The sequence below is a fragment of the Cygnus atratus genome, chromosome 22 (assembly GCF_013377495.2).
Source record: "Cygnus atratus isolate AKBS03 ecotype Queensland, Australia chromosome 22, CAtr_DNAZoo_HiC_assembly, whole genome shotgun sequence".
NCBI classification, from domain to species: Eukaryota; Metazoa; Chordata; class Aves; order Anseriformes; family Anatidae; genus Cygnus; species Cygnus atratus.
The window spans coordinates 3082976-3099096 of NC_066383.1; the positions used below are offsets into that span (position 1 = coordinate 3082976).

General features: G+C 56.8%; 1 protein-coding gene across 7 annotated transcripts in view; it reads right to left on the minus strand.

Annotated features, from left to right (window-relative positions):
* Window positions 1-16121, minus strand: part of IGSF9B (immunoglobulin superfamily member 9B) — a 45011-nt gene that overhangs the window by 5843 nt on the left and 23047 nt on the right. For 3 of the 7 annotated variants that reach the window (XM_035555857.2, XM_035555864.2, XM_035555858.2), the window contains exons 13-18: window positions 13992-14167; window positions 13007-13233; window positions 12802-12886; window positions 11052-11213; window positions 10255-10300; window positions 7281-8906 (exon numbers count right to left, since the gene is read on the minus strand). In XM_035555857.2, the coding sequence (XP_035411750.1) occupies window positions 7281-8906; window positions 10255-10300; window positions 11052-11213; window positions 12802-12886; window positions 13007-13233; window positions 13992-14167 (2322 nt within the window). Of the gene's footprint in view, window positions 1-5639; window positions 5686-6703; window positions 6821-6998; window positions 7140-7280; window positions 8907-10254; window positions 10301-11051; window positions 11214-12801; window positions 12887-13006; window positions 13234-13991; window positions 14168-16121 lie in introns of those variants that run through there. The other 4 variants (XM_035555861.2, XM_035555862.2, XM_035555860.2 and 1 more) reach the window with 4 other exon arrangements.

A 16121-nucleotide genomic window follows, 5' to 3' on the forward strand; every position in this document is an offset into this window, starting at 1 on the left:
GGCAGTTTCCAAGTCAGCCACCAGCACGGAGCGAGTACGTGGCACATCCCCAGCAGTTAGAGAGCGACTCAGCAGGAACAAGAGCCCACATCTTCTAGAGGGCAAATCCTTCTTCTCAACAGGCTGACTTCCACCCAAACACAGGATGCTTTTCTTCTGTTCCCACTTCATCGCACTTCGAATTATTCACTCCAGGAATTCGGATTATCCAGTCCAGGAAGCCAACAGCAGCAAATAACCATGACAGACTCAAAACACAGGGCATGCTGAAAAAAAATGTGCATAGGAAACAGCGAGGATCCTCGTGACAGCAGCACAAGCGAGGCACTCCCACCTTCCCCTTTTGACACTGCTGCAGACGAGGAAGGTGACAAGAAGCAAATGAGGATTGTGGCCAGGATGCCAGCTAAGGCACTGTCCATCAAAACTGAAAATACCAACAGGTTTGGGCTATATGAGCTTTTTATTTAAACAGATGAACGCATTGCCAAGAGCAAACCCAGACCGAGGAGTGCTGTGACCTTCAAGGACAGGACTCTCCATCTCCCCATGGTTTCAGGGGGAGCCTCTCCAGCAGAAGGCTTTCCTCTGCGAGTCTCCACGTGTGCCACAAAACACCGGTGTAAGCACGGCTCAAAGGCAACGCTTTCCATCCGAGATCCCAAGCGGCTGCTGGAGCAGCGCACACTTCAGCTGGAGTGGCGCAGGCAAAGAGCTCCCAAGGGTTCCTTTCCCCCTTGAGGAGCAGAAGGGGTTGTTTTTGAAGATGCACGTGACTACAAAGCCTCTCCCTCTTGCTGTTAGCTTTGGAGAGCACCAAGGAAAGCGCAGCATAATTTGATGAAGCAGCTGGGGCACAGCAGATGCAATGGGAACCCAACGACTGGGGTATAGAAAAGCCCCTTTCATGCTTCCCATCACAACAGAGACATCAAGGCGTAGATGAGATGCTCCGGGATATCCTCTTTTCTAGCTCCCAGCAGAGCAGCACATCAGCCGAAGATGAAGCACCTCGTTAGACGAGCTGGTAGTCCTGCCGGCTGGATCCACGCAAGCCTTCCCTTGCAGGAAAGACATTTACAAGCTTGTACAGTCGCTGTGCTTAAACGTGTTCTTCCCAAGGCCCCGGCTGCCTCGTACTGGCAGCCTCCAGCGAGAAATGCTGCCAGCAGCAGCTCCGAGCTCTGCTGGGGCTCTCCCTGCTGACTTGCACCAACACTGACAGCTGCCGTGCTGCACCCTGGGCACGTGCTGGCCTGGAGTAAGACCACAGCGACCCAAAGAGCCAAGAGCATGGGACATCCCTGCAGTAATCCCTGCAGGAACATTCAATAGTAGACTTTTTCCATTTTATGCCCACTGGGCACGAATAACTGCACACCAGTTGCACTTGGGCAAGTACGTGGTCAGTCACAGCCTCAACTACTCCAGCTCCAGTCCCGTGCCTGTGGAGCTCACGTGCACCAAGCCCTGGATGCCAGAGAGCTCGGAGATCCTGCCACTGCCCATCAGCATCCCTCTTCCACCACCCAAACAACTTTACTACTGTTACTAGAGCTCCACACGTAAAAGCCTCTCACTATTTCCATTCTTTTTTTCCTCTAAGAAGCTGCTAGTGACTGTGGCATGTTGACAAAACTAGACAGATTTACGCAAGGGATTATGAGGAAATTGCCTGGAGCTCGTTTCCACTAGTTCTCCCTAATTGGGCTTGTATTTATGCACACAAATATCAACAGCAAGCGCACTGAACCCATGCGTCACTATAAATACTGTCTGACCTCTGGCAAGGAAGAGATGGAGTGGAGGACGAAACACTGCTACTCACCAGCCAAATTTTATCTGCTCTACCCACCCTTTATTTCTTCAAAGGTCTCCGATTCATTCAAATTAATTTTCATTTTAAGCCCAGCCAAAAGCCTCTTCCTGCCCCCAGAGTTGGTGTTTTGGGCAGCTGCCCATGTGTGAGAGATCCTGCATACCAACAGACGAGAGGTTGAGGGAGGCGGGTGAACTTCTGGAGACTTCAGCGTATTGCCAAGCAAAGGAGCTTCAAGAAACACGCAATTTCCTGACGTAAGCCTTCTGCGAGATGCCACAAAACACCCAGCACAGAATTTTCCTCGAGTCCTCAAAGGACAACCCTTCTGAACGAGAAAGGGTCTGAATTATGTGGTCCTGGAGACTGCGAAGGTACTAAGGGAGCTCCAGGCACCCCAAGACAGGAGGAGGTGGCTACAGGGAAAGAGTTATCCAGACCACACGTATCTCAGCTATGTCTTCTTCAAACATTATTCCACATTTGAAGCAAAGATGTAAGGGAGAAGGCCCCGAAAAGCATCACTACTCCTTTTCAGCCCACAAGGGGGAACCCATGAGAAAATACAGGCTGTGACATTCAAGGACACGGTGCGTGATGTCCCCTCCTGGAGGTCTCACACCCGTCCCCTGCCACCTCCTCTCCTTGAGCCAAGACAGCGACATCCAGGAACAGCTTGGACACATCAGAGCATCCTCTTGGCCATCATCAGAGCCCACCATGCCCCAAGCCAGGCTCCTTCAACCCTTCGTCCTCCTCATGTGAAGCGCCCAAGCTGCCTACACGAGGCTCAATCTCAAGCTTGAGTCCTGTGGGATCCCACAAGGTGTCCTGCAAGTGGGAATTTGCCCTCGGCCCTGAGGTGGTGCCATCCCGGGACGCCACTGCGCATCGCTTGAGATCCTTGAGCACGAGCAGTGCTGGAGAAACGTGGCGGTCACGGCCCCTGTCCCCAGAGCACAGCCACGGCACCGGAGGGTGGAAGGGGCTGGTGAGAGCGGGGGGCACACCGGAGAAGGGGGGGCCCTCCTACAGGTCTGCAGACAGCACAACTCGGCTACACGACGGACTCCACCATGCTGACGGGAGAGGAGCAGGGAGGAGAGAGGGCGAGGGAAAAAGGGAGTGGAGCGGAGAGAGAAAATGGGGATACAGTCACGGGGAAAGCAAGGGGGGGAAGAGAGGAAGATAAATGAAAAACAGGAGTAAGAAAATATATAAAGGAAAAAAAAGACTGAAAAGAAAGAAATAATAATTAAGAAAGGAAAGAAAAACGCACTCAGACAGGAGGACTCACAACTTCTCCAAGCGGGAGGAGGCATGAAACACATGCAGAGGATCAGCACATGGACAGTCTTTAAAGGGGAACCTGGTTGCTTTCAAGCGGGGAGCGAGGGGTGCTGCTCCTCCCGCACGCCTGGCGCCGACGTCCCTGCATCACCCGAGGCTCCGACATGCCCGAGCCCGTGAGCTCCCAGTGTCAGCAGCACTGCCCCGGCCAGTGGGGGCCAGGGGGGCCGCCCGGAGCAGGCTGCGATGCCAAGGGGCGCGGGGGCTTGGTGCCTGGTCTGTGGTTTTTGGGTTTCCCTCTGCAGGAAGGCAACAACACCCTCTTGCCTCTTAAGTGATGCGTTGCCGCTCGCTGCATCCAAGCAGAAGATGAAAAAGTGCTAGTGCTAGCCCATGAATGGCATTATTTATCCCTGTTTGTCAGTAAAAACTACCCAGGCTTCACCCAGAAAGAGCCACCGTGCGACGGCTCCTGCTCCCAGCACCACCGAGCTCGCAAACTGCCTCTCCCTGCTCTCCTCTCAGCTTTTATTGCTGCAGTACAGAAAGCTGGCTGCTCTAGTATAAAATCCCCGTGCTCTGCATCCACTGACAAATTTTACAACCCCAAATCATCAAGAAATTACTTGGCTGGGCTCTTTACAGGATTCCTCGCTTATTAGAGCGAGATTTATTTTCCTTATGGCTTCTCTTTTTTTGGGATAATGACTCTGGACTCGCTCCTGCAACTCCAACCCCTGGCAGCATCTCAGAGCTGGACACAGGGCTGCTCCTCAGCCAGCGTCCTGCTGGATGATGGGACCCTGCTCCCCAAACCCCTCCAGCTCAGATGGGAGCAAACTGGGACCTGTGCAGCAGCCACACCAATCAAGGACATGAGCCTGGACTGACCCAGGCTGGGCTGAAGTCTTACTCGCTCAGGTATCCAGTTCTCCTGGATCAGGGGAAGCACTGGGGACAAAGGAGACACAGAACAGCCACAAGGGTTTCCCTCTTTCTCAAGAAGTCTGGAACAACCCCGGTGATTTTAACAACGCTCGGCATGGGACACCCTGCTCTGGGATCAGCCAAAGAGAACAGAAGGTGGCCAAGCACTCAAGAGCTTTGGAGACTGGAAGGCTCAAACCTAAAGGGTTTTGCTGTGCCAAGAGGTTTTTGGCTCCTCCATGGAGCTCAAATCCCATACCTGCTCCACGATCCTTCCTCCCCTCTCTCCCCCCGCTGCTCTCCCCACCCCAGTACAAACCCTCCAGGTGAGCTGGAGGAATTCCCCTCTCCTGGAAATATCTACCCGATTTCCCCAGGCACCTCACCTCTCTCTCACAGGGCTCCCTTCCACTCCTGCAAGGCTCCTCCGGCTTTCTGGAGAGCATCAGCCAGGACCTTGACTCTTCCCATCCAAGGCTACAAGCTTCTGTTTTTGAAGACCAGTCCTAACAAGGCTTGGGCATGGCCAGGCCCCACAAACCATCCCATCTGCAGTCCCACCTCTTCTTTCATAACCAGCCCAGCTGACAGCAGAATGGGTCAGTGTTCTGTTCCTCTGCGTTGGGAATGAGATTTATCCCACCTCATTTTATCAGTTTTAGTGAAAGGGGAAAAAGGATAAAGTTATCTGCTTATAGGGTCTGGAAACCATCCCCAGACTGCTCCATTGCTGTTCCAGGGATGCCTGTGGCCATCTAGAAAATCGACCCCACCAGGGAGCCCGAGAGGTATTTTGTTGGGAGACTCTTTCCAGATTTGCTTAGGGCTGTTTAATTACAACTGGGTCAGAAGAAGTCTTACAGATTACTCCAAGGAGTATTTCAGAGAGGGAGGGCTTTCGCTACAACTCTGTTTGCCACGGGAACGATGAAGCACCTCACCAGCAGCCTCAAACTGTAGCTACACTGCTGCCGACCATAAAGACCACCTTGTAAAAGGGCTTCTCCCACTTTCTATAATAGAGAAACCTTGGGAAGAAGAAAATAGGTCCAGGTAACAACAGGACCAAAAATCTCCATTTTCTGGAACAGAACTGGGGACTTATTTTGGAGCTGCAGCCCAGGAGCACTGTTAGGAGCCAGCTTGCTCCAGAGGTGGCTATTTCATCTGGCTCAAGGTACAAGACTCCAGGCTTTGGAGAAAGCAGGTCCCAGCACACGCCTCGCCAACACCGCACAGCACCAGCCCTGCCGGAGCCAGGGGTGCCTCCCAGCATCATCCTCTGCCAAAGAAGCCACAGCCACGGGCAGATATCAGCTTGGCGAGCCCCGGCACACGTGAGCATCGCCGTGAGCACCCCATGCCCAATACAGCTGCACCACCGGGCTCTCCAGCCACACTGCCTCCCCAAAGGGAGAGGGGAAACCCAAAAGCCACAGAGACTGTACGTCCAGAGGTGTTGCCTAGTGTTTTACAATTCCTTATTCCCCTTTAAAGGAAGAGATGGTATTGGAAAAGCCCCTTCCATGTCCCCTCTCATGCCCCGCTCCCGGCCACCCTCCACAGCGCCCACACCATCCTTTCGGACATGGATCACCCTTACCTATTGAGCTGAGGAGAAGCTTGTCTCGACAACACTGCCCAGATAGCTGAGATTAATCAAAAACAAAGCAGTTATCAACACCCGCAAGGAGCCGAGCTCCGCAACACATCAGCACGTCAACAACTCCAAAGGAAAAAGGAGGGAAAGAAACCGAACTGAAACACAAACAAAACAAGGCTGGAGAAGAAAGGGGGAAAGAAACAGAAGAGAAAGGAAAAAGAACAAAAATAATAATTGACGAAGCGAATGGATACACTGCATAAAAGCACGGACAACAGTGCTCTAACACAGACTTGTCCTGCACCTGGAGCTCCTCGGGGCACCCTGGCTCTGAGACTGTGTGGAGACGTGGACCTACGTGACCATGCGTGCCTGCATGGCTACGGATCTGCCTTCCCAAAAAAGCCACGCAGAAGTCATCTCAGGCTCCTCCAGGTCTTCTCCCTCCCCGGCCTCTCCCGTGAGCCCTCCTGCACCCTACGCACCCCGTCCCCAGCCGTGCCAGAGGGATTTCCTAAGGCCATAACGCTTCCAGGTACCAGAGGGTGGGAGTGAAATGCGGAGGGCGCTGCGGGGTGAAAGGCTGCCTCCCCCCTCCCCAAAATCCACGGCTCTCCTCCGAACGCCTCCGACCGCGCCGGCGCTGCGGGGCTGGGCGCCCCGGCTCCCCGCGGGGCTCCACCACGAGCCGAGGGGTTCGGCCCCCCCAACACAACAAGCCGAAATGAAGCGAGACGAAAGGATGGAACGAAAGCACGGCTACGGGATCTAGGGTGCTGTGAAAAAGACGGAGGGAGAGAGGAGAAATACAGAGAGAAAGACACTTTTGCCTGGAGCAACCCTGGTACCTGGAAAACCAGCCGCTACTGTCTGTCTAGTGCAGCCACATCCCTCTTTAGGGCAGGATCTGAGCGTGCCGGCGGCCTCCTGATTTCCGCTGGGGTTTTTGTTTTTTTTTTTTTTTTTTTTTTTTTCCTCTCCTGACAGGCTGCTGGTGGGGCTAAGTCCTCGATCTCTCCCTGCCCGCGTCCTGGGGCTGCAGCATCCCTTTTGCAGATGGGGCGGTGACTTTTATAGCTGTTTCTGTCATGCATTAAAGCTCTCTAGACTCCGCGGGAAGGAACAGAAGGAAGACAAAGGTGCGGCGGCCCTAACGTTCGAAGAAAGCCAAGAGCCAGCAGCTAGAAGAGGAAACAACCGCCGGTGACACCAGGACACTTACCTACGCGAGCCGGGAGCCGGGCCCGGTGGCCCAGATCTTTGCCAGCCTGGCAGACGGCCCGCAGCCCGAGTCACAGAGCTCCCGGTTCCCACGTGAGAGGTCGGGGAGGAGGAAAGCACGCCGGCAGCACCGGGAAGGCCGTCTGCCTAACCCTGAGCCGGCTTGGGCAGCGGCCATGCACCCTGCGCCCGCAGCACGAGCCTCTTCAGAGCCACGTCCTAGCAAAGCCTGCGGGACGCCATCTCCAAAAGGGATGCTGCAGCGTACCCAGACCGACCCTACGAGTTGGGATGATGATGGTGGGGAGGGAGTCGGAGGGATGGGGGGGCAAGGCAGGGCAGGAAAGCTGGGAGGGGGCCTGGGGCAAGGTTTTTGGGGGGGGGGGGGGGGGGACGGACCACGGGGTCTCACGCACTTACCCCGAGGTGGCTACCGTTGTCGATGTGGGCTCCGGTCTGAGGATCTCCTCGCTAGCCCTCCTCGGAGAAGGGATGTCTCCGAAAACATCCATGGTGTCCGCAGGCAGGGAGGAGCCCTGGGAGCCAGAATAGCCGGTGGCCAGGGGGGTGAAGGCCGTGGTGGGTCGGTAGCTGGGGCTCTCTCCCCGGCTGCTCGGCGCAGGGGATCCGGTCGACGGCGTGGACTTGCGGGAGAAGCTGACCGCCGCGGGGGGCTGCAGGGTGATCTCCGACACTTCTGCCTGCTGGATGAGGCCCGGCCGGGGCCGGGCGCGGGCGGTCAGCTCCGGGGAGCTGTTGCGGGAGCTGAGGGGGCTTTGGGTCAGAGGAGAAAGCCTCGAAGGTTGTAGCACCACCTGATGTAAACTGGGCTCAGCTCTCCTGACCTGCCGAGGGCTGGGCCGAGGTCGGGGTTGGGGCTCGTACCACCTGGTGTCCAGGCTGAATGTGCTTGTGCCGCTGTGGCCGACGGGTTCGGACGGTTCGTGGTAAGGCAACACGGGTATGCCCATACCTTGACTGGTATGTCTTAGCTGCCCTTGACATCCCATGGGTTGCATAGGTTTGTCCTGCCACTTGGTGGTGGGGGGCACGGAGGGTTGGCCCCTGCCGGGTGACTTGCCAGTCCAACTCTTTGGTGCCTCCAGGGGCAGGATGCCCGGGTAGGATGCGGGGACGACCTGGAGAGAGGAAGGGGGCGGCCCCCGAGGAAGACAACCGGTGGGCTGGGAGCCCTCGGCCGCCTCGCACTGCTGGAGCTGGGGGGGGAACGCCGCGGGGGACGCCTCCAGGCTGCCAAAGGGGAATTCAGCCCCACCCCAGGGCTCGGGGGACCGGCCCCCCGTGGGGGTCTGGGCCAGGGGCAACGTGCTGTTGGAGGCGTTCTCCCCGTTCTCCTCAGGGATGGTGGGGTGTCCGAAGGGCCCCTCGGGGTGCAGAGGCGGGGAGGACATGACCGAGCTGAGCGGGCTGACTTCTGGCATGTAGAAGGGCGGCGGGTCCACCTCCCCGGGGCTGCTGCTGCTGAGGTAACCGTAAAACTGGTGGTGGAAAGCCCGGGGGGCCGGCGGGCGGGCCTGGCCGGTGGCCTGCAGGGTGCCGGGACCCTCCAGCGCCCGGTGGAACCGGGGGCTGTATGCTGGTGGCTGAAGGTAGGACTCCTGGCTGGAGGAGAGAGGGGTGAGCTGGGCTTTGAGGGCCGTGACAGAGGCGGGGACGACGGGGTCATCGTTCTCCTCGTCCGACTGCCGGAACTCGGGGTACATGTCCGTCTCCTCCACGAAGGGGAAGCCCTCGATCCGCCGCGTCTTCAGGGAGGGCTCCATCTCCGCCGGGTCCATGACAAAGCGGCCGTCCGGCCCGCGGCTGATGAGCTCGATGGGGGTGGTGGCCTCAGCTTCGGCCTCCGCCTTGGAGACGCTGTACTTCTTGCTGCTGATGGCCCGCTTGGTCTTCTTGTAGAGGGAGAGCTCCTTCTCCTTGGTGGGGCTCAGCATCCGCTTGGCCTGCGGGCCTTGGTCATCGGAGGACTCAGAGGGGGGACGGAGCGTGCGGATGCTCTCAGGACTCACCTTGCCAGAAGACAACCTGGACCACAGGGGAGAAAAACCGAGAGAGGGGGCGGTCACCGAGGGGAAACGAGCTCTTCTCGCCCAGAAGAGCTGCCGGATCCGGAAAACAAAGTGTTACCAGCTCTCCAAGGAGGAACTGCTAGAAGAAATTTGTGGGGACTACCAAGGCGGTAGAGCCTTGCCCAGCTCCAACACAGGCTGCGAGAAGCAAGTGGAAGAGAGGAGCCAGAAGCACCACACATCATACCTGCTCCTCGCGTACACCTTCGCATCCCCCTTAGGGCTGGCAGTTCACTCCAGTGCCTTGCAACAAGCTCCACAGTCCCATCAAAATGAAAGACAGATCCAGAGCTCACTTCCAACTCCTTCAAAAGTTTTCTACGTTAACCTGAGATATCCACACCTGGGAAAGCCCCCAAGAGGAGGGGCTCCCCGATTTCTAGGGCTCCAGAGGGATGTCAGATAAGCATCCCCTCCTGCAGACCTCAGCATCTCACTTGGAGCTGCCGACGGATGATCTCAAATCAACTCCTTCCCTATTCCAAATACTCAAATTGAAGGCTGAGAGCCTCAAAAGACACGGAGGTGGCAGCGAAAGAAACATCAGAACAGCATCCCTTGTCAGAAAGCCTTGGACAAACAGGATTGAAGGGCAAAAGGTAGCAGATCCAACAGAGATGGTGTGGGCATGGTATTTCAGTGCCGTGGATGAACTGAAAAGAGCAAGACTAAGATCCACCAGCACTGGGACATTTTGCAGCCATCAAGGAGACTAAGCATGAGGAGTCCACACCTCAGACTCTTTCTTGCACTCACATCGGGAAGATGCTCCTGCTGTTTAGTACCTACAAGTGCTTTTCACAGGCTCTTAGAGTTGTGGCTAGCGCAGCATCACGATCCACTGCCTTTGGGCACACGTGGAAAGAGGCTTTGGCAGGGGACTCTTCATGGGAAATGACAAGATAAGCAGTTAAGAGTCTGAATTTCCCAAGAAAAAACAAACAGCACAACTCAAAACTGCACTGGGCTTGCATGAAGGACTCCGTACGCAGCAGTAGCCCATTTCCTGAGGAGCCACTTCAAGCTGGGCGTGTAATTCCTTTCCACCTGGTCAAGGTGTACAGATCCACCGGTTGTCTCTTAAAGTCTTAAAGTTTGCTGTGTTTGTCCCTGCTGCTTTCTGCTCCAAAGCCTGTTTGTCTCTTGTGAACTGTTCTGTTCCCGCAAGTTTAGGGAACACGAAAACCAAACCATCAGAAACAATAAAACAAGGCCAGATATTTCCATTTGACCTTTGCAACAACTGTAGAAAGAGGCACCTTGAAGACCCACAGCCTGGTGCCGCATCTAAGACAGATACTTACGGGGACTCCAAACTCTTCCTGCAGTGGGTTATCGAGAGAGGAGGGTCTGGAAAAGAATAAAAAGGGGAAAGAAGAGAGAACGCTAAGGAGGCGCAACAAGACAGAGACAGACAAACAACATCACAACCACAAAAGAAGACACTCAACAAGAGGCCAAGGTTTCATCGCTCCAGTGCTTTAATGGTTGCTGACAACAAATGGCTCCCGTCACAGTTTCCTATCAGTCCTGTGGCCGCAGTCTCGCACGCTAGAGGCGAAGGAGCCGATTCCCCTGCCCTCTCCAGCTCCCCAGCCGCCTGGACGGGTGGTGGTTTCCCTACCGGGCACTCCTGCAAGGCAGCTGCAGTCCCAGCTTTAGGGAAGTGGGGCGGCGGAGTCTCCTTCATGGGGTCTTCTCTAGCCTAGCGCAGCCATCGGGCACTGCCCATGCAGGCGAGGCAGAGCCCAGCGCCAGGGGGACCTCGGGGAGGACCACGGTCCCCTCCCCGGCCAAGGGGACATCCCAGCCCTAGCCCCCAAGCTCTAGGAGTTGTCACCACGCAAAAGCGCGCCCTCGGACATCCCAGGCTAGGGTTTCTCTGCCGCCTCTTCACCCACCCTTCCTCTCCCACTCCCGACCACGGACGCTTTCAGGCACAGCTGGGGGATGAAGTCAGGGCTTCACCTGAAGACGCGCAGGGGTGGAAGAAGAGACAGACAGGGAAGAACATTACCACCACAACACAGCCGGGGAGGAGAAGGAGAGAGACAATGAGGGGACAGGAAGGAGGAGGGAAGCACGCCAGGGCCGGGCTCACCTTTCTTGCGCTTGAGTTTGCGTTTGCGTTGCTTGTTGACGAAGCAGGCGGCGAGTGTGCTAAAGAGGATGGCAGCAGCCAGGAAGCAGATGGTGGCAACGATGCCAGCCAGCACCGGGCGGGCTAAACCCTCGTCCGTCAGGTCAGGCTGAGGGAATACGTCTGGGGAAAAAAAAAAAAAGCCATCAGGTGTTAGACACACATGCTCCTGCCTGCTGCTTCTCCCTAGGGGATCAACTGCAGTCTGAAGGACAAAGCTGTCTTGATGCAAGGCAGCTCGCTCGCTCCTGGTACTGAGGATAACCTTGAAGCAAAAACCCTGCCTTAAACCAAGCCCATGTGGGGAGACCTGTGAGTGCTGCTGCAGGCCTACACAGAGTAATTTAGCGACCTCACACGAGATGGACCCTTTGTCTCTGGTGATGGACACGTCGGGAAGAAATGCCCACACCACACAAATGCACGGTTATGCACGGATGAACACAGCTGCACAAAACCCACAGTTATTTTGGTTCCTGTAATAACTCACTGCAGCTGCAGCAGCACCAGGTATCTCCCTCCGAGCCCTCATCACACCACTTCGCTAGCCACGAATGAATCAGAACCACCACCGGAGCTTATTTAGCTGCCTCCATTTGCAGACACAAGAGTGGTTATCGCATCCTGCACACACCAGTGCTCCTGCCACGCACCCGCACAGGGTCAGCGCGCATCCGCCTGCTGGGAGCACTGGCGCTCAGCCGCAGACAGCAGCCCAGGAGGGCCGGGGCGCATGCACGCCCTGAGGCTGCAGCTGGCTCCGTGCACCCTGAGCTGTCAAACCCCATCAGAAACATCCTGCAAGAGGAGAGCAGCAGCTCCGGGAGGGCAGCGAGCAGGCTGCCGGCAGCAAGCAGGCTCCCTGCATCGCACCAGCACCACTTGGGGGCAGAGAGAGACCGCTGCATTCCTGCGCACAGCCGAGCTGGGCGGCTCCTCGTTTTTTCCAGGAAAGCCATACAAGCAGGGCTCGTCGCATCCTCTCCTCCTGCAGACCTTCCCTTCCTATCGCCATCATCTGCTCTGCCTGACCCTGGCTGAAAATCGCTCCTCCGAGCTGCACCGGGGTGCAGGGGACATGCTGCAGCGAGTCACCATCTCCTATTGCAAAGCTCTGCTGTGTTGTTTTTTTTTTTTTCCCCCTCTCAGACACCGCACTGCAGTGCTGCGTTTCCCTCTCTGCACCTTTCATTTCCATTTCTAGGCTGTGCAGCGCCTGGCTCCCAGCTTTGTTCTCAGGGCACCCCACAGAGCTGAGCTGCCCCTTAGCTCTGACAGATGCTGCACCGCACCCGTTGGAAAGGAACAAATGGGGGGGTTGTCCTCGCCTGCTCCAAGCACCCCTCCTCTGTTTGTGCTGGGAAGGCAGCACGGCCACAGCTTCCCCCACCACCTTCCAGATCTCCCCTTGGCTGTGGAAAGCACTGACAGCATCAGCCCCTGCACTGCAGTGCTCATTTCCAGCACAGAGCCCACGACCAAGGCTTTCTGCGATCAGAAAGGCAGCAGCTGTGCCGGGACACTAATCCAAAGCCTGTGCCCACCACAGCCCAGCTCACAGCCAGGGTCTCAGGCAAAAACACAAACCCAGTGCTCCCAACCCGCTGCTGTGTTGCTGGTGCACCACCTGGGCACAGCACCAGCTGCAGACAGCAGAAATGGTCCCACGGCCGCCAGGCACGGGGAGGGAAGAGAAAGCAGCACCCCTTACCTGTACTGGACACGCCAGCAACGTTACTGGGTTCGCTGATGAGATCCTGCATGACCGCCAGGACGCGGAACTCATACCAAGTGTCCTGAAACACCAAGCACATCCGTCAGAAGCAGAGCACCCCAAAAAGCACCTCCCCAGGGCCGCAGCAGGCAGTGCTATGCCTGCACACTGCCGGAGCAGTGTCAGGTCGGTCCCCGCTCACCTGGGACAAGTCCTTGGCAAAAAACTCGCTCTCGGTCCCGAGGATGGCATCGTCCAAGATCTCCCACCTCTCCCCGACGCGGAACTCCATGATGTAGCGGTCGATGGGAAAGCTGTGGTTGGCAGGAGGGAGCCACGACAGGAGGACGCCTTGCTGTGTCCGGTTGGCTGTGAGGCACCTCGGTGGGGTAACCAACACCAGAGGCTCTGGAGTTGTTACAGGGAATGCTGCGGACAGGGAAGATGGAACAAGGCGCCTCTGAGGTGGGGGTAAGGGAAGCGCAGAGGATGCTCTCCTCCCTGGGGTGATAGCCACGATCTCTCCCTTCTATTGCAGGGCAGGGGCTCCTTGTGCACCTGCACACCATGTCCTGCGAGGCGCAGATGAGCCTGCACAACAGCAGCATGCCGGGATCTCTCCCACGTGCTGGCACCAGCACAGACAGTCCATGACTGCAGCAGCAGCTCCCTCCTCCCAGGAGGTCAGGACATGTCTCAGCACGTGCTCTGTCTCAGAGACACAAAGGCAGCTTTCCAAAAAGGGGAAGACTAAAGATGCACTGACTACAGAAAGGGGCACAGCATCTGAAAGCCTCCTCCTTCCCCAACCTACTTGTGAGACAGCCCCAAGGCGGGTACCCAGCGCAAGGCCCTTTGTGATGCTCCCGCTGTGAGCTGCACGCAAGTGGTTTTGAGCTCTGCTAATAACTCCTGACCCAAGATGAACCTAAGGAAGATCTGTAAGGTGACCAGCACAGCTCCCATGAACCATTAGGACAAGCTTTTAGGTGTCCTGAGCATCCAGCAAAGTCCACAAGTTTCATCCAGGACGCTCCAAAAAAATACCTCTGTGGCTGGAAACCTCTGCTGCCAGCCACCAGCTCCATCCCAGCAGACAGGACACGTGGCAAGGAGCCAGCTCCCCTGCTCTGCAGGCCTCCCGAAGCCCCCTCACCCTCCGCCCTGTGTGTTTACGGAGGACCCACCTAGAGTGTTCACAGTGACCACCTCACTGAAGGAGCTGGTGCCCAGCTTGTTTTGAGCCAAGACGCTGAACTGGTACGCGGTCTCCGGTTCCAAGGTATCCACCAGGAGCCAGCTGGAACCAGCTGGCACAGGGAGAGACAGCCAGTCATGGGGGCCAAACTGGGCTCTCTTCACCCTGCCAAGAGAGAGGAGAGCATCCTCAGGGAAGGTGCCTCCAACCGGGAGGACGAAGATGCCGCGTTAACTTCTCGAGTGATAATGGAGCTGTCCCGAGAGATGGTTTGGTTTGGCAGCAGCGATGTGCATGGACGTGGCGCTGACACTCGCCACCCAAGACCTGGCTCAGGGTCAGCACACACGAGGACCTGGAGCACCATCCCATCACACCAAGGGCACTGCTACCAGCCCTCCCTGCTGTCTTGCAACCCCTGTGCCCTTATGGCAGGGTCATGTACAAAAGCATGGCCAGCAGCCCCTCTCTAAGGGTTTTCTCCATCAGATCCCAAAGGCAAAAGGGCAAATTTGGTTATTTTTTCACTTTAAGTGATGCAAAAGTGATGGGCCCTGTTCTCGTTTATACCTCAACAATTCCCAAGCCAGAGCAAAGCAGCATCCCCTTAGCTGTATCCCTGTACATACAGCCCCACAGGAGACAGTTAACTAACTCACCATTTTTGCCAGGGGTCTAACCAACAAACCCAGGGCTTTTTTTCTGCATCCGGAGTCATCCCATGCATCCACCTCCAAGTCACAGCCACCAGGGGAAGCACCCTGGTGAATGAGTCCCGTGTCTCAGAGCAGCACCCCTGCACTGCAGCGATACTGCAAATACCACCGAACCCCATGCACGACCTAGAGAGATGCTCCAGCGAGCCCCAGCCCTCATCTGCAGGTTTCTGTCGTGTCCGCAGAGGATTTGGGAAAGATTACTGCAGCAGGTCTGTTCTGCATAGTTATGCAGGCATGTCTATAGCCTTCAGTGCACTGCCAGGGAAACCCACTGGGTAGGAAGAGCTGGAGCAAAGACGAGTAATGCCGCTGTAAAGGGAGCAAAAGGTGAGGCAGCAGCAAGCTGTGGAAAGCAGCAGGCTGGCAGAGCGCCACGCACGTGCAGAGTGCTTCGACCAAACCCAGAGGCTGCGGGCAGGAAAGCCCCGAAACCACCACAGCTCCGGTGGGGACTACAGCTCCCAGGAGCCCAGGAGATGCATGGCAGAGCTGCCTGCCACCCAGGGCAGGTGATCCCGCAGTATTTAACACCCCCGTTGTCACATCCCTGCTCCTGGGTGCTGCTGTGGGCAGGGAGAGCGGATAGTAGATGCAATGCTCATCGCCCTCACCGAGGGGGCATGCATGCACAGGTGGGATGCTCCGGTGGCCCTGGCTGTGTCAGGAACAGGAACAGCATTTCCAGCAACTGCAGAAGCAGGAGGGAAGCGTGGACTCCCCAGGAGGTGAAGCAATGCTTTGCTTGAGCATCCCGTACCGCAGCATGGAGGAAAATACGTGACCACTGGCCAGCCAGCTCTCCGGATAGCACCAAATAAAGCCAAGAGAGCAGCACCCAAGCAAGGAGCAGCTCTGCTGTCACCTTCCACTCGTGATCCCCCCCTCCAGCACCATCCCCATCCCCATCTCTCCTGGGCTCTCTGGGCTGAAGGACCAGCACAGCCCCAAGGACTCACATCCTACAGGACAAGATGGGTCTCTCCCTCCTTCCCGGGCTCCCCACAGCACCCTGTAAATTTCCTAACGCCCTTCCCTGCCCCTGGCTGCCTCTCTTTTCGTGGGGGGTCTGGAGAAAAGAGGGCTGGGCAGGCAGCTGGGGCAGCGGGAGCAGCAGCTGCCACCTCCCTCCAAGGTGAGGCACGTCTCAGGAGCAAGGAGGTCAGATCAGTCCTTCCCAAGGACGCTTTTAGAGGCAGCCACGTGAGGTCTGCACCACTCCATCCACTCCTCCCCACTCGCTCCCTCATTTTTCTCTTCCGCTCGTTCAGTTTCTTCCATCTCCTGTCCTCTGTCTCCCGACACAATTATCCGGCCCCACCGTGCGAGCGTCGAGCCTGTCCTCAGTCCAGAGGAGAACAGAATTCATTACAGGCAGCATCTCTCCAATCCCCACTCTATCA